This window comes from Sphaerodactylus townsendi, linkage group LG08 (assembly GCF_021028975.2).
Source record: "Sphaerodactylus townsendi isolate TG3544 linkage group LG08, MPM_Stown_v2.3, whole genome shotgun sequence".
Lineage (NCBI taxonomy): Eukaryota > Metazoa > Chordata > Lepidosauria > Squamata > Sphaerodactylidae > Sphaerodactylus > Sphaerodactylus townsendi.
Window position 1 is genome coordinate 61,495,398 of NC_059432.1, and position 20,665 is coordinate 61,516,062.

The window sequence follows — 20,665 nt, forward strand, 5'->3', positions numbered from 1 at the left end:
ATACAAAAAAGTTGGCACTTTCTGAATGTAAACCCTCTGCTAACAATGTGTCAGGAACAAATGTCAATGTACACTTGAAGGTGACTGTATTCCATAATTAAAAAAGAAATCTGTCTCAGGAATAGCATTAAAGAAATCTTATCGCTGTTCCTGGACTCGCATACTAACTGTGAATTAACTATAGGCTCATAGCTGCATAACAAATAATAAAAGATGAAGGTAGTTGTGATGTATGAGGCTGAGAGGAGAAGACAGTAATGGAAGTGACAGTGTCAAAAGGTGGCAGATACATCAAGGAGATGGTGATCCTTGCAAGCTTTCTGCAAAAAAAGTTTAAATACAAACCCAAATACCACTGTCAGCATAAAACCTTACCGTTTCTAAGTACACAAGTTAATGTTCTATCTACAATGTCACACCAAGCAACTCAGATTTACCAAAAGGTAATATTATTATTAACTTCCTTTGTAGCCTGTCTTTCTTGCTGAGATTCAAGGCAGATTATAAAACACAATAAAAACAATTTCAAAGATCAAAGATCAGTGTAGGCAAAGAAATTCTCTAAAGCAACAAAACTGTCTGAACTTTGACATATACTGAAGAGAAGGTCACAAAGGCAGAAGACAGTGAATTGAAGATAAAAAGTGGGTTGGTACAATAAAGTGCAGTAGAGTATACTATTATTCCTTATAGAAACAGCTTTCTGAGTTCATCTGTTATACTATAGTTCTTACTCCATTATAAAATTATTTTTGTTTTGCACATTGTGCAAAAGAACAGAAACAAGAGGGGGTCTTCCTAAAAATGTCAGGCAGGCCATTTCACGATGTGGGAGCAACCACAGAGAATGCAAATGAATGGACAGCTGCTGGTTTTACTGGTTTTCATAAATTTGATCTTTCATTCAAAACCGTTTATAAGCACATTAAAATAGCTATCTCAACCAATCACATGAGACAGCCCTAAGTTTCTGGCTCATTCCGCACAAGCAGAATAATGCACTTTCAAACTGCTTTCAGTGTCTTTGAAGCTGTGTGGAATGGCAAAATCCACTTGCAAACAGTTAAGAACATAAGAACATAAGAACTAGCCTGCTGGATCAGACCAGAGTCCATCTAGTCCAGCATTCTGCTACTCGCAGTGGCCCACCAGGTGCCTTTGGGAGCTCACATGCAGGATGTGAAAGCAATGGCCTTCTGCTGCTGCTGCTGCTCCCGAGCACCTGGTCTGCTAAGGCATTTGCAATCTGAGATCAAGGAGGATCAAGATTGGTAGCCATAGATTGACTTCTCCTCCATAAATCTGTCCAAGCCCCTTTTAAAGCTATCCAGATTAGTGGCCATCACCCCCTCCTGTGGCAGCATATTCCAAACACCAATCACACGTTGCGTGAAGAAGTGTTTCCTTTTATTAGTCCTAATTCTTCCCCCCAGCATTTTCAATGTATGCCCCCTGGTTCTAGTATTGTGAGAAAGAGAGAAAAATTTCTCTCTGTCAACATTTTCTACCCCATGCATAATTTTATAGACTTCAATCATATCCCCCCTCAGACGTCTTCTCTCCAAACTAAAGAGTCCCAAACGCTGCAGCCTCTCCTCATAAGGAAGGTGCGCCAATCCTTCAATCATCCTCGTTGCCCTTCTCTGCACTTTTTCTATCTCTTCGATATCCTTTTTGAGATGTGGCGACCAGAACTGAACACAGTACTCCAAGTGCGGTCGCACCACTGCTTTATATAAGGGCATGACAATCTTTGCAGTTTTATTATCAACTCCTTTCCTAATGATCCCCAGCATAGAGTTTGCCTTTTTCACAGCTGCCATGCACTGAGTTGACATTCCCATGGAACTATCAACTAAGACGCCCAAATCCCTTTCCTGGTCTGTGACTGATAGCACTGACCCCTGTAGCGTGTATGTGAAGTTTGGATTTTTTGCCCCTATGTGCATCACTTTACATTTAGCTACATTGAACTGCATTTGCCATTTCTTAGCCCACTCACCTAATTTTATCAAGGTCCGCTTGGAGCTCTTCGCAATCCTTTGTGGTTCTTACCACCCTACATAATTTGGTATCATCTGCAAACTTGGCCACCACACTAGCCACCCCTACTTCCAGGTCATTTATGAATAAGTTAAAGAGCACTGGTCCCAAAACGGATCCTTGGAGGACACCACTCCCTACATCTCTCCATTGTGAGAACTTCCCATTTATACCCACCCTTTGTTTCCTGTTCCTCAACCAGTTTTTAATCCATAGGAGGACTTCCCCTCTTATTCCTTCATTGCTCAGTTTTCTCAACAGTCTCTGGTGAGGAACTTTGTCAAAAGCCTTTTGGAAATCCAAGTAGACAATGTCCACTGGTTCCCCCTTATCCACATGTCTGTTTATACCCTCAAAGAACTCTAGTAAGTTTGTAAGACAGGACTTGCCTCTACAAAAGCCATGCTGACTCTTCCTCAGCAGGTCTAGCTTTTCTACATGTTTAATAATTTTATCTTTAATGATAGATTCTACTAATTTACCAGGAACAGATGTCAAACTGACTGGCCTGTAATTTCCCGGGTCCCCCCTAGACCAGGGGTAGGGAACCTGCGGCTCTCCAGATGTTCAGGAACTACAATTCCCATCAGCCCCTACCAGCATGGCCAATTGGCCATGCTGACAGAGGCTGATGGGAATTGTAGTTCCTGAACATCTGGAGAGCCGCAGGTTCCCTACCCCTGCCCTAGACCCTTTCTTAAAGATTGGTGTGACATTGGCCATCTTCCAGTCTTCAGGGATGGAGCCTGATTTCAGGGATAAGTTGCATATTAATGTGAGAACATCAGCAATTTCATGCTTGAGCTCTTTAAGAACTCTTGGATGAATGCAATCTGGGCCAGGGGATTTGGTAGCATTTAGTTTATCAATGGCTGCCAGAACTTCTTCCTTGTCTACCACTAACTTCGCTAGTTCCTCGGATTCACCTCCTAAGAAGCTTGGTTCAGGTGCAGGAATTTTCCTCACCTCCTCTTGGGTGAAGACAGATGCAAAGAATTCATTCAGCTTCTCTGCAATCACCCTGTCATCTTTTAGCACACCTTTTGTTCCTTCATCATCTAACGGGCCTACCGCTTCCCTAGCTGGCTTCCTGCTTTTGATGTACTTGAAGAACTGTTTGTTGTGAAAGTGGTTTGAAAACGCATTATTTTGCGTGTGCGGAAGGGGCCTCTGAGTTCAGCTTCATGGGTGTAAGGCATCTTCTTATTAGTTCAATGATGACAGCTTTCAAATTACTGGTTGTTGGACAGACTAAGACAACCCTAGTCACTTTAAAATTATCTTCCTAAATTCCAGGTGCTAAATTCCACCCTTCTATCTCCACTGATCCTGCAATGTTTGTGAGGGCTTACATTGCTAAATACTGTGTTATCACCAATGTGAAGTTCTAGACTTTGATGCACCACAACATTCACTTCCACTCCCTGTAGGGTTGCCAAGTTCCTAGCTGGAGGCAGGAGATCTCCCATGAATCCCATGACAGCATGACTGAAAGAGCCACCACAGCATCTCCAGCAATGTTCTAGTATTGGGTCAAAACTCTACTGTTAAACCATAGAGTTGGGGGATGCTAGACCACTGACACCTACTGCCATCACTTCCGATCATACTGGAAGTGATGTCAATGTGCTCCTGTCTTCATGTGGTCAGCAAACTCCCCTCCCAGCTGTGAGTTTCCTGCACAAGACTGGCAACTGTAACTTCATGTCTCAAAGTGCAATGCAATTGGGTAGAAATATTCCAAACTTGCTATTTTCATTTGAACTACATTGCTCTCATGAGGTGTAAATAGCAGTTCAAGCTTCAAACACCAGACGGTAAAAGGAGATTCCAGCTGTGAATGTTTTATGGCCATGTTTTATTTCTATGGATTGTAAATCTATGTAAGAGAAGTTTTCTTTCCTTTGGTGGGCCTCAGATAGAGTACATTTCTTCTTTTTAAAAAAAAAATCACTCCTGTTACTAAATATAAATCAGCAGTTAATCTTTTGGAAGGAAGAAAGAAACGCTAGTCGTAGTATTTGGGGATCTAGTTCTGGAATACTTGTTGAACCGCCAGCATTCTCTTCCAGTTTAAATATATTTTAATAGAAAGCCTACCCTGGGCACATTTTCCATGCACACTACAGTGACTTGGAAGCCATCCTATTCAATTCCACCAAAAGTATGAGATAGAATTAGGAACAGAACTGATGAAAGCCAAAATTTTGCAAAGTATCCAAAAAGATGGGAACAACTAGAGCTAGGAATAACCACCATAAGAACTTTTAAACAGTAGTTAAAAGTCAGTGAAAGTGGACAACGTAAGACAACAATCTTGGATTTAAGTGAACAGTTATGAAACAGAGTTGTGTCTGTAGTTGTGAATACTAAATTAAACTGGAGCAGAATAACAATCATTACAGAGTTCAATGTGAACATTTAAAAATCAGCACACTGAAATGTTAGCTAATGTTTCTGCCCAAATCAAACCCAAATGTAGGGAACTTTGCTGCTATGGCCTTTCTGAACAGGTCATTTGCCCCAGGTTCACTGCTGCTGTGGCTTCTTCCTGCTTCCCCATAGCATCATGTTGCATTCGTGCATCTCCTAGGTTTTTTCCAATCTTTCCCCAAATGGCTTTGCTGCGAAACTAGGATGACTGTGGTGTGTGGGAAAGTTTCAGTTTTCCTGTTCACACCCACACATCAGCTTTCTCCCTGCCCCTATTCCCCCTACCAACTGGAGGCTTTTAAAATCAACACTTGGATATCCTTATTTCAATCTTCTGTTATAGCAATCTGTGTATCAGATTCTCCAAATTCACAACTTTCATTTTTTTAAAAATGAAACTTTAAAGTAACTTTAAAGTAAACTTTAAACTTTAACTTTAAAGAAGCAAAGGATCCCAACCTCTTTGAGCCTCTGAATACCTTTGGAACTGTGTTACAGTGCTGTGCGCTGCCACATTTTACCTTTAGTCACACAGTAAAGATCCTTGTGCCGTTGCCAAAGCAATGTTTTTAAAAACTGGCACAACCAATCAAATCTCCAGTGGACTATCAGAAGTTTTGTTGGGAAAAAGTCACTTTGTCCTGCTCACTTTCTAAAAACACTCGCAGGGCTGCAGGAAAGGTGTTGGCTAGCACTGTAGCATGCACTGGAACCCCTTTTGGGACTCCTGCTCTCACACTTTTTGTTGCAGAGCTATAAGGAGAAAGGCACATCTCTATAATGAAAGAAGCTAGAGTAGGTCAGCCAACTGCAGGTTAGGACAACTGTGCCCTGAATAATCCATGTTTTAAAAGGAAAGTCAAGGAATTTATAAAAGGAAAGAAGTATTTCCTTAAATAGTGGTAGTCTTGTCTAAATGAGAAGAAGAAGAGGAGGAGGAGGAATTTGGATTTATATCCTGCCTGGGTGGCTTACAAACTCCTTTCCCTTCCTCTCCCCACAACAGACACTTTGTGAGGCACGTGGGACTGAGAGAGTTCTGACAGAACTGTGACTAGCCCAAGGTCACCCAGCAAGCTTCATGTGTTGGAGTGGGAAAACAAATCCAGTACATCAGATTAGAGTCTGCCTCTCATGTGGAGGAGTGGGGAATTAAACACAGATTCTCCAGATTAGAGTCCACTGTTCTTACATCATGCTGATAGAACAACAGTTCAAAGAGCAAGGTAAAAACATTAATGTTTCTTCAAACACATTAGAAGCAGGGAAACTAGAGAGGGATATAGTCGGAACATTGGATGACAAAGATGAGGGAAGAGTCCCACTGGATGATTGAAAGATTTCTGTTCTCTATAGTCTCTCCATCTTCCATCATCAATCCTCTCACATACATTTTCACTGCAAATTTCAGAACGATATCCACTGCTGAACTACTTTTTCAGGAAGGTTTCTAAAATAACTTAGGCCCTTTCCACATGGGCCATAAACGGCGCCCTGGGGACGGCAAAAATGCCGTCCCCAGGGAGCCGTTCGCACAGGCGGCGCTGCAAAAACGCAGCAGCGCAGACCTGGCTCCCCTACCCCTCCCCCAGGGTGGCGTCAGGCCGCCTCCAAAACCTCCCTCCTGGAGGAAGGTTTTTGGAAAAACAGCGCATTCCCGGCGGCGCGGTACAAACGGCACCGCCGGGAATGCGCTGTTTTCCCCGTCCCTCTCCCACTCACCTCGTCACCGTCGTCGCCCTGCTGGCCTCCTAAGACCCTCCCTCGCTGTCCTCCGACCCCTGGAGGTTGGAGGGCAGCATGGGCGGGTCTAAGGAGGCCAGCAGGGCGACGAAGGCGACGAGGTGAGTGGGAGAGGGACGGGGAAGAGGCGGCTCCGTGCGGAGCTGCCTCTCCTGTGCCGGCCTCTGCGGAGCCGCTCGCACGCTCTCGTGCAAACGGCCCCCACCCCTCCACCGGCAGAATTCCTGCCGGTGGGGAAGCGCTCTTTGGCCCGTGTGGAAAGGGCCCTAGGCTGATTCCGCATGGGCCAAAAACAGCAGTGTGAAAATGGTGTGAAAATGGTGTAAAAGGGTTTAAAACGGTGTAAAAGGGTTTATACTGTTTTCACACCGTTTTCACACCACTGTTTTTGGCCCATGCAGAATCAACCCTAGTCAAATAAAAGAGATACAGTGAAGTTCACAGCTGACATATTAAAGTCACCGAATCTGGATGACACACATCTGAGATCTTTTGAATAACTCAAATGTAAAATCTTTGATCTTTTAGAAATATATGTAACATTACTAAAAATGGAAGGTATTAATGCAACACAGAATTTTTTAAAAGTATCCAGTCAGACAGTTACAGTAAGACTTCTGCAGTTGGTATTCCAGCCTCGCTAATCTTTTACATTTGTTTGAAAGTTGCAACAAGCATGCAGACAGAGATGATTCTGCAAATATTATATACCTGGACTTCCCCCTTGCCAAAACCTCCTGACCAAACTCAAAAGACAATAGAGGAAAATATAAATTGAAATCCACCAAGGATCTCCATTTAGCTACTGTGCTACTGTGATAACTTTTATGGTAGCCAAATTTGCAAAATGACAGCCAAATTATTAAGGTAACGAAACCTCAAGCAGTGCCAAAATTATTTCTCCAAATTAGGAAAATAGGCACTGGGGGAGGAAGGGGATCCCAGGTGTTGTGAGCTATCAGTAACAAACTAGGGAAAAAATTCATTGAAACTGTCAATTCAATGAGTCAGCTGGTGGTGAAAAAGGTGAACTTCTACACTAGGGACTATTACAGAAGAATTGAAAATAAGATGGGCACTGATGTAGAATCTTGCTGTCAGTAACCATATTTGGAATACTGTGTACAGTTCTGGTCATTGCACCTCAATACAGATCCTGCAGAGCTACAAATCGGCAACCAAATAGTTCAGGAAACTGGAATGACTTCCTTAAGAGGAAAGGCTAAAATTTCCCCAAAGACACTAGCTGGAGCTTGTCAGCATCAGAGACCCACCAGAATTTTTTTGGTATGTTAATTGACCAATTCACCTCTGCTCAAGATCATGTCTTTTCACATGCATATAAAATGCAAATTGAAGCTTGGTGCATGCCTAGAGGCAGTTTGCCTGTGATTAACAGTTGCTGAGTGATAAAACAGAGAGGGAGGGCCTTTTTGTACTGGGCTTCCCTGAAGTATCTGGCTAATCAGGAGGCTAAATTATGTAAATCTTCAGATCTCCTGTTTGTTTGTTTTTTAATAGAAAAAAATCCTAAAGGCACCAAACATTTAGTCATATAATTCGCATACACATGGCTTTGATATAACTTACCTGTTGACAACATTTTCTAAACTGCTTGCAGGGATAATTGGAACCTGCTGTTGCACACCTGTTCTTCTATTATACAAAACCTTTCTCCTCTTACCTTTTTTAATAGCCTGACACCTGACTGTGAACAATAGGCATTTGAACCTTATAGTAAGCAAATACAGTGATGTGGAAAATGTATGATCTTAAAATCATCAGCATTCTAACCACCTCAAAGTATTAAAATTGCAGGTTTCTGCAATCCTAATTCTATTACATTGCTTATTGGATATCCCATCTTATTCACTGTATTGACTTGCAGTGTGTAATCCACCTTGAGTCTCCATGAGAAAGGCAGATGATAAGGTAATTAAATTAAATTAACATCATGATGCTTGCATGTTCTGAAGTCAAAGCACATCCCTTTCAACAGTTTCATACTGGCATTTTAAAAACTATCTTCATTTGCTTCCTAAAAATATGCTGTGTATACTACATTGAGAAAACTTTAACCCATTTTTCCTGCAGATCAATTTCAACAACTTGTTTATGTTCCTCCTGGTCTTCAGAAAGCAACCTTGAATGAAATTTGGGATAACCTATCCACTTATATTGAGGAGCTTGAATGTAGTCATCCCTCCTGCTTGGGAAGTTTCCGATGTGCGATTTAATACAAAATCCAGTATAGTGATCTTGTTTGCTGTGTATTACTGTTTTTGTATCAATAAAATAATAATAACTGGCTCCGCCCCTGGGAACTCCCCCTTCAGTGTTGGTGTGGGTTCCTGCACCAGGGAAGCACAGGTGCTAAGGCAGTGCTGATGCCCAATGTTGTACTACGATGCAGCTCCCCAGCATTGGCATATCTGCCTCTGCACCAGGACAAATGTGTTATATTGCAATGAATTAGCAGAGCAAATAATAGAGCAGAGATCCTAATGAATTGTTTTGTAGACTTTTACTAGATTACAAATGAATTTACACTGAATATAGGAACAGCAAACTTTATTTATGCAAGTGCTCAGTCTGGGTGTCTGCCTCTCCTCTTTTTTGGGAAGAAGAAAAGAGAGATCTTTACAGAAGCTCATGTGATTCTAGGCAGGTGACTTCAGCAGTTAACTCTTGCTTGACTGAATAAGCAGACACTTGTAAAATCCTAACAAAATGCCCCTTGTGCCCACTCAAGTGGCATTTATGTCAGGGTTGGGGTTCATGCCACCTCCTGAGGGGTTTAGCCCCCATCCAGATTGCACTGTAAATTGTACGTCTGCTTTTTTTTTCCTGACCCAGACCTGAGCAGTCACTATTCTCTCCCAGAAGGATTCTACTCCTTCTTCTTCTGTGTTCCCTCCAACATCTCTACCACCTTCTCAAAGGTGACTGAATGCTGAAGCAACACTCCAATGGGCAAATTTGAATGGCTGGTTTTCTCTTCAGAGGCAGGACAGCCTCCTGCCTGTCACAGCAAACCACTAAGAGATTATTCATTAGATTTTAAAAGGTAGTTAATAAACTGCAGTATCCAATGAGTGGGTTTTGCTGCATTACTGGTGAAATAAAATCCAAGATCCATAATATCTAGATGGACTGCCAAGAAATAGTGTTTCCTAGGACTCCATCCAAAAGCACGCACAATGTGCCTAACCCAGTAAGAACCGATTTTCACAGGCATTGTTTAATGTTTTTCTCCCTAGATTAGCCTGTACTAGAATGAGTTTGCTGCAGAATTAGCTGAAGTTAGGTGTGGCCCAATACAGGGACTTGTTTTCTGAAAACAAAGAGTAATGACAACCAAAAGCAAACTAACTCATTTGGTAGTTTTCACTGAAAATAGAACAGCTCTACCTAACCCAGGAGAAGAACACAAGGAACATGAATGCTTGGGACAGATGTGCACCTGTGTATAAATAACTTTCCTCTATCTTCTCTGCATTATTTTCTTCTTGAGATAAGCAATATCTCAAGTTAGTTCTGCTAAGTTAGTTCTGCTAAGTGGAGCATGCCTAGGTCCCTTCATCCAGTTCTCTTTTTCTCTTTTCCAGTTAGTGCAAAGGTGGGCAGCTGGCCACTGCCAAAGGTCCAAATTGTATGCTGGTTTTTCCTATTTCTAACACATGCATCTCCTCTGACTGAAAAGGGCATGGTTCCATTTTATACTGTCTCTCCAGCTACAGCTATAATTTATATGAACTCTAGAAACTTATTGTGCCACTAAAGCAGTACAGCTCAGCAAGTATTACAGGCAGGCAATATCAATGTGTATTTTTAAAAAATCCTCTGAGTGTTCTTACATATATCTTAAGGTGACCAGATGGTCACCTTTGTGATGCGGGACAGGGAAGCGGCCGCGCGCGCGCACAGCCGCAGAAGCACACGGGCTTCTGGGGCTTGCCGTTTGCCGCCCTGTGACAGAGGTAACACCCCAAGGCAGTGCAGCAGCCTCCCAAAAATCGGGACAATTTGTAGAACCCGCGGGACGCGGGACAAATTGTCCAAAGGCATGACGGTACCGCCAAAAGCGGGACGGCTGGTCAGCCTAATATATCTCCTATCCAAATACTAACCAGAGACAACCTTGCTTAACCCCCAAGATCTGTTAAGATTGGGCTAACCTGGGCTTTCCAGATCAGGGCATTTTGGTGTTAGTCCCAGTTAAATAGATCAGATTTATTTCTGAGTAAGATTAAAAGGCTGTAGGTACTGTTCACACAATTGACAGCAAGTTTTACAGAAACCAATGAAACTCCACTGATATCAATAGCAGGTAAGTATACACAGAGCAAAGGCCCCAATCGTGTTTCACCTGACTATGCAGACTCCCATTTCTACTAAAAAAGAGGTTAAAAGCAGTGGACTCTAATCTGGTGAACTGGGTTCACTTCAGTGGTGGGATTCAGCCTATTCGCACCTATTCGGTAGAACCGGTAGCTAACTTTTTGTCTAGTTCACAGAACTGGTGTAATCTCACCACTGAGTCCTTTCAGAACCGTTTGTTAAATTATTTGAATCCTACCACTGGTTCACTTCCCCACTTCTCCACATGAAGCCTGCTGAGTGACTCTGAACCAGATACAGTTCTCTCAGAACTTCCTCAGTCCCAACTGTTACTGCTGCCGATGCAAGGTAACACACCTACTTCACAAAGCTTCTGCTGTGGGGAGGGGAAGGGAAAGTTTGTAAGTTGTTTTGAGATTCCTTATAGGTAGAGAAAAGTGGGGTATAAAAACCAATTCTAATTTTTCTTCAAGACTTGAGAGAAAACAAGTGGGAACCTGAAACAAAGGAATTTGTACTGGCCCAATAATTGAACCATTGAACAGCTATGTACTGAGGGACCAACAAAATCAGAGACCATCGAGCACTGTTCCTTCCTCCATCTTTGTCACTCCTGGACAAGCTTTGCTGCTTGTCATGTCATGACAGAGGACAGTCTGAGCAAACCCTGGTAAGAACAAAAGATCACATAAAAATATGCTGCCCTCCTTTATCCTTCCCAGAGATTTTTTGTGGTGGTAGACAGGAGGAAAATTAAAGCAAACAATAGATAACACAACAATTAGCATGTGTGACTTCCAAAACCAGTAAGCTGTTTACATAGTATGTACATTAGGTTATCCAAAGTTTGGGAAAGAAGGGCCCTGCATTACAAGTTATCTGCACAGAACACTGGGACCAGAGTAAGCAATGGAGCAGAAAACAAAGTCACCTTCCTACAATTGATCCCTTACTGGAGGACACTGTGTTTGCAAGCTGAGGTTAGTGATTTAATGGAAGTATATGCATGCAGAATGAAGAACCACATCACCCACAAAATCTTAATTCACTGTGGATATCATGAATAGCAAGAACATCCCTTCAAGAGATGCACACATAAATAATTTACTCACACATGCATAATGCCACTACTTGCCATACTAAAAATAAAAGAGAGTGGGAATTCTTTTCAGTTTCTGATGCAGAAATATCAACTGTCCAAATGCTGCAGATTTTTTACTTGAAAGACCGCTAAGGTTTCACAGCAAGTCCAGCCAGAGGGTCGATTCATTTTAATTATGACTTGAAAATATGACGTGTCATGGCTAAGTGTGTTTTTGGAGAATGAAGGTTTTTTTATAAACCTCTCTATAAATACAAATGCAGGTTTCTGGTGGCATACAAGAAACTTCATTCTGCTGCTAGCTTTGCATGCCAGAAGCTCACTGGACACATCCAATCAATAATTTCAAGGAGCATGTCCAAACAAATGACATGAGCCTGACAGTCATATGAGTCAGTCCTAAGAAACCAGGATTGCAGCAGTAAATATGTACCAAACTACATAGCACATGACTGAGTGACATGTTCAGCTTGGCTCCTGATTATTTTGGCATTTCCATGCATATCAGGGTTGCCTGGTGGTAGCTGGAGATTTTCTGTAGTAACAACTGATCTCCAGGGGACAGAGATCAATTCACCTGGAGAAAAGGCCACTTTGGAAGGTGGATTATATGGCATTGTAAGTCTCTCCCCTCCCCAAACACCATCCTTCCTAGGCTCCACACCCTCCCCCAAATCTCTGGCAACACTAAGCACCATGCATCAAGTCCCCATTTACGGTACACCTGATGACTGGGTGGTCTTGAAGCTGCAACTTTCGATGACATCAAAGCCACAGTGGGGCTACTTGGTTTTTTTACTCCAACATGGTTCTAACAAAAAATGACCCCTTTAAGCAATCCATCATGGGAGCCTATTTGCCTATCACAGAACATTTTTCCTTTTTTGGGAAAAAGTAAACTAATGCAGGATGCTAGATGACATCAAATCCCAGAAAAGACATGGACCACAATCCTAAATGTCAGGTGCTGGAGGATAAATACTAGGTAGGGATGTTGCCTGCCAGTGGGCATCATGGAAGCTTCTGGTTAACCACTTCTGAAAACAGATCACTAGATTAGATTAGACCCTCTAGTCTAGACTGACTCTGTAGGCCCGTGGTGGCGAACCTTTGGCACTCCAGATGTTATGGACTACAATTCCCATCAGCCCCTACCAGCATGGCCAATTGGCCATGCTGGCAGGGGCTGATGGGAATTGTAGTCCATAACATCTGGAGTGCCAAAGGTTCGCCACCACTGCTGTAGGCTATACCTGTGATGATATGTACATTAATAGGTAAGAGTTTGAGATAATTATCTATCACTATATAAGCATAACAAAGCATCTCTAAATCAAGCAGCATTGTTGAGTGTTGTTTTTTAGATAATGGTGTGTGGTCTAATCTCAAATATTTCATAGATATTTCATATTCATAGTTATTGCCATTTCCTGTGGATTGTATATAGCACATTATTTAGAGGGTACAATTTTTCACCAAATATTTATACAAGTGAAAGAACTGAATAGAAAACATTGGGTACCAGAAAAGGGTAATTACCTAATTATGTATTTTCATTTTATGGATCATGTGAGTCTGTATGGAAAATGTTTACCAGATTTTATCCTGTTGAAAGAGCCATCCATAATAAGCTCACTTACCAAGGAGAGTGCATAATATAATAAGAAATGTACATAACATTTCCAGAGGGGGTTTTTAACTCTCAGGAAGAAATTATAGTCTTATGACTAGAAACATAGAACTGAGAAAGAAGACTCTGGGTGTCTATTCCTGGCTGTGATGAAGACTGACTGTACTTCCCTTTATGTTATTTTCAATACTGTTACATTGCACTTCATTTATTTAGTACATGTTTACTATGGACAGCTGTTACACTGCATAATAATTAGTAACCAATTGCCTTAAATGGTATAATTGGAGTTCACTGTTCACCTTTCCAAAGGAAAGTGCTAGTTTATGGAATGGAAAACAAGCCACATCCATTCTTCCCCTCCAACTATTATTGACTCTGCCTGATCTAGTGGTGAAGTCAGCGGTCTTGTTTTTGTCTGTCTTCAAAAGGAGATTTTCTTAAAAGAATTTCCTTGCAATGTCCTGTAGGCTCTCTGACATATAGGAGGCCCAGATAGGTCCAGTTGCCTTGTTTCTCCTCCCTCAATAAATGTCTTCCTTTCCAATAGAGCCACATGCTGCAGGAAAAACCATTCAGAAGCATCCTGCATTGAATGCTTCTTGGAGAAGCTTGGAAAGGTGTTATAGGAATGCAGGAAGTGTGAATGGCAGACTTGGTCTGTGACAGGCTGCAGCCATACATTATTAAATATTGCACTATCACTGAACTATCATTCAGAACTGGATTGCCCCATATGAACAAGGCACAAGAAATCTGAACTATTGCTATAATGTATTGTTAGCATAAAATACAACAATGTATTTTCAACTACAGCCTTGTTACTTCGAATGTCACTCTTCCCAGTATAGCTACTGCTTTCTAATGTTGGGCATTTCCACAAGGCAGTGATTTCCTGTGCTCTGACCTTGACAGCCCAGGCTAGGCCAATCTCATCAAATCTTAGGAAGAAACCAGGTTAGTATTCGGATGGAACATCAGGGACACTACACAGAGACAGGCAATGCCAAATAATCTCTGAACAACTTTTGCCTTGGAAACTCCACCAGGTCGCCATAAGTTGTCTATGACTTGATGACAAAAGAAAAGTGTGGTTTTCCCATTGTTGCTACAGCTGCCAGTGCAACAACAGGGCTTCCACATGATGTATTCACAACATTGTAATTGCCCCAGTCACCATAGCAGACATTTCCTCCCCTTATGAAACCCCATCCCAGTAATGCGAGGTGGAATGGCTGCCACAGGAACTGCAGTGGGGAAAATGGCAGCTACATGGAGAAGATCAGGAAAATCCAGACTTTCCCGTTCATGTGGAACCCATCCCAGATTTGCTGTGATCTTTTCCAAAACACTGTAGTAAAGTAAGTTTTGTGAAGGAAGCAGAGGGTGGGGGCAAAAAAAGTAGCAATCTGCTTCTAAACAGTAAATGTAGTCATGCAAACCTCCAATGTGTAAGTATAAGCAGACCTCCAAACCAGTGTTAGTGACTCCTTAGGTATTTAAAATGGAGTGCAGTAACACAAATTAGAGCCAAAGCTGAATAGTCTGGTAAAAATTAAGTGTTTACAAAATAAATAAAAGTATACAATAGTTCTGCAATAACTGCCTTAATTATCAGAGAACAATGCAGTGGTAATACAAAAGAATCCTTACTTTCCAACTTCAACAAGTTCAGATCTCTACTTCTTCCATGAAAACATAACTTTAAATTATTATGGTTCTCATTTGCCCAATCAATCGCTTGTCCTCTCTGCATTCCCAGAGAGACTTTTGAAGGCTTTTTTTTGTACTCCCCTGGGATGAAAGATACTGTAACCATTCAGTTGCTATGGTGGCCAAATATATGAATATTCTAGGTCTTTTCTCCATAACCTTTAGCTGTTGCTACGGTCTTCAATAATCAGCCATGTCCATACTCCATTTATGTAAGCCATTACAATGTCCAAAACAACTTCATGCACAATCCCAGTAATCCTTCCAACTGATGTTCCTAAGGAGACCTAGTGAATTCATGGTTATGGAGAAACCGAACCAAGAATTTTGTGGCTCACAGATCACATGTTCAGCTGCTATACAATTCATTTATGATATATGGCTCTTCTGGCAGAACTTTTTAGACCTCAGTTCTTCAGAACATATACTCCTTTCTCACACCATAGGCAAAATACCATGGTTTGCACCATATTTAATTAGACACTGATTAGTCTGAACACCTTTGCCTGCTGTATACCTGTTCAGTGAATTATCAAAACATTCTATACTTCAGATCAAACCAAACTACATTAAGTATTATGATGTTCTTCTGTCATATGTTCCAGCTAAAGTTTTCCAAGCATAAAATCAGCACATCTCCAGTTCCCCTATTCTGAACTTAGTCACATGTGAAAAAAATGAACTAATTTAAACAAGAGTGCTGACTTCAGGACATGCTAGTCACACACAGACACAAACCAACAACAGTCTCTTTTAAAAGATTGCTATTTCAAACAAGAAAAAAATAGTTGCAGCTTTCAGAATTATAACTGACTTTGCCTACTCTTTTCACAGTGTCAGTTTTTATTTAAAAGAGAGAAGATTTCAAAAAATCAAAGAGACCAAAAGACCAACCAGGCCAGGTCTGGCCAGACTCTAGCCTTGAGTTCAATTAATCAATCCACATGAACCAGTTAACGACATAGATCAAGCTGAAAAGTGACTGCACTGCAGAAAGATGCCCACAGAGAAAATAGCCCCATATGAACCAGACATGTATGAAGAATCAACTATATCCACCACTAAAATCCAGAGTTCCCACAAAAATAAATCCAGGAAAAAAAATTCTTGCACTAAAACATGATAGCCAGATCCAGAGTGAATAAAAACAACCAAGTTTTTTTTCCTGAAAAAGATATTGAAACATCACCTCATACCACTCAGATTCCAGTTTTCACACATTTGATGAATGAGTTTCCTACAGTTTCTAGCCCATGCAGCAATTGCTTTTGTTAAAAATTAAGGCCCATCTGAAGGTTCTTAGGCCTAAAGACTATCTGCTCATGTTTGGAGTTGCCTAGGAATTGAAATCTCCTTTGGAAAATGCTCTACGTCCCTCTTTTTTCTGAGGTGAGGCAAGATACCACAAGAAGTGGGGCCTTGTCAAACATGGCAACCTAACTATAGAATTCTCTCCCCTCAGTTATTCACCTGGTAGCTAGTTTCTGACGTTTTTGGTGCCAGAAAAAAATGTACATATTCTCTAAAGTGCTGTTGGTTTTTGTCTCTCCATAATAGAGGTTAAATGCTTTGATTTAGTTTTTATTTAATTTTACACGACCTGGTATCTGATAATGAAAAAGTATCCACTATGTTTTTAGTACAACTGCTTTAAAGCTCTTTTAAAATATTTTTTGCTGCTTTTAGTGTTTTGGATGATGATATTATGAGTATTTTATTGTTATTGTGTTTGAAGGTTACTTATTTTAGATACATTGTAAGCTGTACTTAGAATCAGGGGCTGGATAAAAAATAAGTGTCTTGAGACTCGTATTAGCTTTTGCTACTGCAAGCTAATATGGCTACTCTTCTGGATTCTTCTCTAGCTACATCCTTACATCCTCCAAGGAAGTCAGAAAGGGAGGGAGGTAATTTATGACTACAATATGTCAAAGAAGCCAAATTACAAGATAACTTTCAATTACGTTCTTTGTTCCCACTATGATTCTGTACAATTGTATTAGAATGTATACACTTTTTTTGTGAATGTATACACTTTTTTTGTGATAGAATGTTTTGTAATGGCCAGTTCATAGTTCTTAAATTTGCTGCTATCTTTAACCTAAACTTATCTTCCCACTGTAATATGCTAAAGTTATAAAGTACTATGATATCTTTCTACTTTTCTTTTTTCTAAGCTAAACGTTAATCTTCTAATTCATTCACTAGAAAAGTAAAAAAAATGGAATAGATGTTATGTGACCACACTATGATGAAACAGCCATTATGTGGAGCTGAAGAATTTTTAATAGAGAAGATTCCCTACTAAAGATGAACACTTACATAGACTCCAGAAAGTATTTATTTTGCATTATTTTCTCCCAGTCATAAGAAAGGCTAACAGTTTTAAGCAGGTTACAAGGAAAACCACCATTTCTGACTGGATTTATCTCTCATTTTTGACAATGTATTAACATTCTTTTGCGAACAGTACATGTGATTAATGTTGCACTGAAAAAGACACAAACCAGTCTAGGAAATATTGGTAGGGCACCTTTCAACCTATAGAGAGTATCATCAGCAATGAGTGCAGTGTCAGTTGGCTGAATTGTTGCCTGAAAATAAGGAAGTATGGATTGAAACCCAAATGGTGAATACATTTCAAATGTGTGCATTACTGATCTCAGAAAAAAATTGCCTGATCTCAGAAAACACAAGACAGACACACCTTTTCAAAGCACCTATTTATATCCCTAGTTTTAAATGGAGTTCATAAATATCCCTGCCAACTGACAGTTTAAACAGAAAACACCTCCTCAAGTAATGTAAGAAAATGTTAAAAGTATATAACAATGAAGAGGAACAAACAATTCCTGTTGTAAAAAATACTGGGCATGATCCAAACCTGAGCACTGTTCAGCCACAAGGCAGGTATGTGCTTAATACTGCCCCTGAAATCAGCAGAGCTGAAATGTGCCTCATTGTACTTGTTATAGTAAATAAGTCAATTCTTTTTACACCATCTCTGGTTAAAAACATGTGGAGGTTATATGATTTCACGTATTACCCCTAGACAAAAGTGTCCAATGCTACCCCACCCAGACCCCTGCAATACCACACTCTCCCCTCTCATGCACTGTGCTGTATTATCCTACAAAGCCATGCAGCATATTGTACTAAATGGATTTACACTGAAGCTGCCTTTTTGAGCCTCCAGCTTTGTTGTAAACTGAATACAGTTTCACATATACACACAATGAGACAGAGAGCGAGAGAGCAGAAACCACTATCGGAGGGATCTCAAAGCTGAAGACACAATCCATTTTCTTAAATGAATGCTTCCTTTGATGCTTTTTAAACTGTCTGGCCTTGCTGTCAAGGTTTTATAATATTCTCTCATTTTTTCCTGTTCAGTATCAGTGGAGGAAGCAACCGTCTGTTTACAAACATTTGTCCAAAGCAATAAAACAAAAGCAGCATATGGAATGAGATCAGATAAAAGACACAATTTCTCTCTCTTCCCTTCCCTGTCACCCCTGGATTCTGCTTTAAATAAGACCATCTTTTACAGGAAGGTTCCTTTTCAAGAAAAAAATAAGACATAGCAGAGTGAGAAGCAGAGAGGAAAGACTGCAGCTCTTCCTCGGGACCTCACTTACCTTTCTGAGCCATATTGTTTCCTGCACTGCAGAAAGGGCAAGAAATCTACCCAACATTAAGAATTGGCTGTCTAAACATCAGTGCTGGCCAGCTCCTTACCGTATAGCGTGCTTCTGGTAAGCTGTCCCCCCATCGTACTGCGCAAGGTGGCTTGGCTACCTTGCTGTTTTCTCTCTCACTGAGCAGAGATGTAAAACCCCATGCATGCAATCATTGTCAGCATGCAAGACACACGGCACCCTCCAACACAGAGACTCTCTTTAATGACTCTCAAGAAATACACACTCTTGCACAAACGACAGAAGCCTGCGATCAGCCTCCACCCACTTTCCGACCCTCTCTGGCTCAGCAGTAAGCAGAGGCATATGTCATGATTATTTACATAAGGAGGAGGCTTGAACTCTGGAAGAGCTAGCAAAGCTTACAGCAGTTTACAGACCCAGACAGCATCCCAGACCTAAAGCAGCTCAAGGGCAATTCCCCGTGCCCCTTCCATCAACCTCTATTCTGTTTCCCCTAATCCAGGAGCTCACCTCAGATAAACCACTAGGAGAAATGAACGAGTTTGCTGCCTTCTGGAAATGATGCCTGCTTCCCTAGCTGTACACCTTTGCTTCTAAACAAGCACAAATTGAATTGCAACTGCAAACCAGATTTATTTATAAATCAAATGTCTGGCTGCCACTGAGATTTTCTCCATTCTTATGCTTTTTGAAACATTAAAAAGAAGCGTTAAGAAAAAAAAACTTCCAGCAAAGTAACATTTAAACTTTACATCCATGAGGGGTGAGAGAGAACCCTGTAGTTACATTTACCAGACATCACTGTCCCAGATTCTGCAAGAAGTTAATTATTACTAATTTAAGAACAAAAGAGAAGTGACTAAAATGCGGAATGGTTCAGCCCGGAGAGTAATAGTGAAAACATCTCATTTCCCACACCTCTGTAAACTAGCTTTTGTGGCAGGACTGCAGGCACATGTCAGATCCAAAGTAGTTCACTCTTTAGTCAGTCACCTCCACTGACTACAGTGAGTGTTATTAAAAACTCAGCGTTGATCAATGAGATTGCCCATGTGGAAGGTAACGAAACTGGGCGCAAAGAAATGAATCTCCACTCTGACCCCTCTCTGACAGTCTAAGAATGCTCCTTCTCCATTCCTATCCATCAAATGAGAACTGGACTTGCATTCCCCAGACACTGTATTGGTTTATACAGCAAAAATACAAGTGTAAGAGTGGTCCTTTCTGTACAGCAGAAATAAAACGTCCTCTAGATGTTTTTAAAAGATCCCTGTTGGCTTTTTGTGTTTCCACAGCATGGAGAACACAAGTGTTGCCAGTCAAAACTGTTCCTTTTCTCCACCTGCTGGCTGATGGGAGTTCTGGTGAGTCTGAGTTGCGCCTGCCATTTTGTGGGCTGCTGCAGAGATTCTCCTGCCTCTGCCATTGGTAAAGGTTCTCCACAGAGATTTGCAACTCATTCGTGTGCGATTTCTGCGTAAAAAGTAAATGAATAGAGTTTGTTTTGCCTAGTGATCCTGTGCAAGTGTAATTTTTCCTTTTTTATTTTGAAGAGGATCCCTCAGAAGCTACAGTGACACAAATATGCACATATTGAGGATTCTCTAATGTGACATCATAGCTTCGCAGATTTATCCCTCAAACAAAAAAAGGAAGAAACAACACTTGCACAGAATCACTAGGCAAAAAAACCCTTTATTCATCTCCTTTGGAAATCATGCACGGATGAGCTGCAAACAGAGGAATCCTCTGTGGAGAACCTTCAGAGAAGCTCTACTGCAGCACACAAAATGGCAGGTGTGAATGGCGAAAATGAAAGTAAGATTTGGGTGGGAGAAATAAAGCATTTCCTGCCTGCTTTTGTTTGCTCAGCAGACAGAAAATGTCTTCAACCCAGATTGGAGGGAAAGGATTTCCAGTTTAGCGATTTTCTAAAAACCCAGGTTGAGAGAAATTGAATGTTCTGAAGACATTTGGGCAAACAACTCCCCAACATGC

General features: G+C 41.0%; 1 protein-coding gene across 3 annotated transcripts in view; it reads right to left on the reverse strand.

Annotated features, from left to right (window-relative positions):
- NEURL1 (neuralized E3 ubiquitin protein ligase 1) overlaps positions 1 to 20,665 on the reverse strand; it is a 166,617-nt gene that overhangs the window by 70,307 nt on the left and 75,645 nt on the right. Inside the window, exon 1 of one of the 3 annotated variants that reach the window (XM_048505270.1) lies at positions 18,744 to 18,913. The exons of the other annotated variants lie outside the window; for them this stretch is intronic. Within the exon in view, the coding sequence (XP_048361227.1) occupies positions 18,744 to 18,777 (34 nt within the window). The 5' untranslated portion in view covers positions 18,778 to 18,913. Of the gene's footprint in view, positions 1 to 18,743; positions 18,914 to 20,665 lie in introns of those variants that run through there. 3 annotated transcript variants of the gene reach the window in all.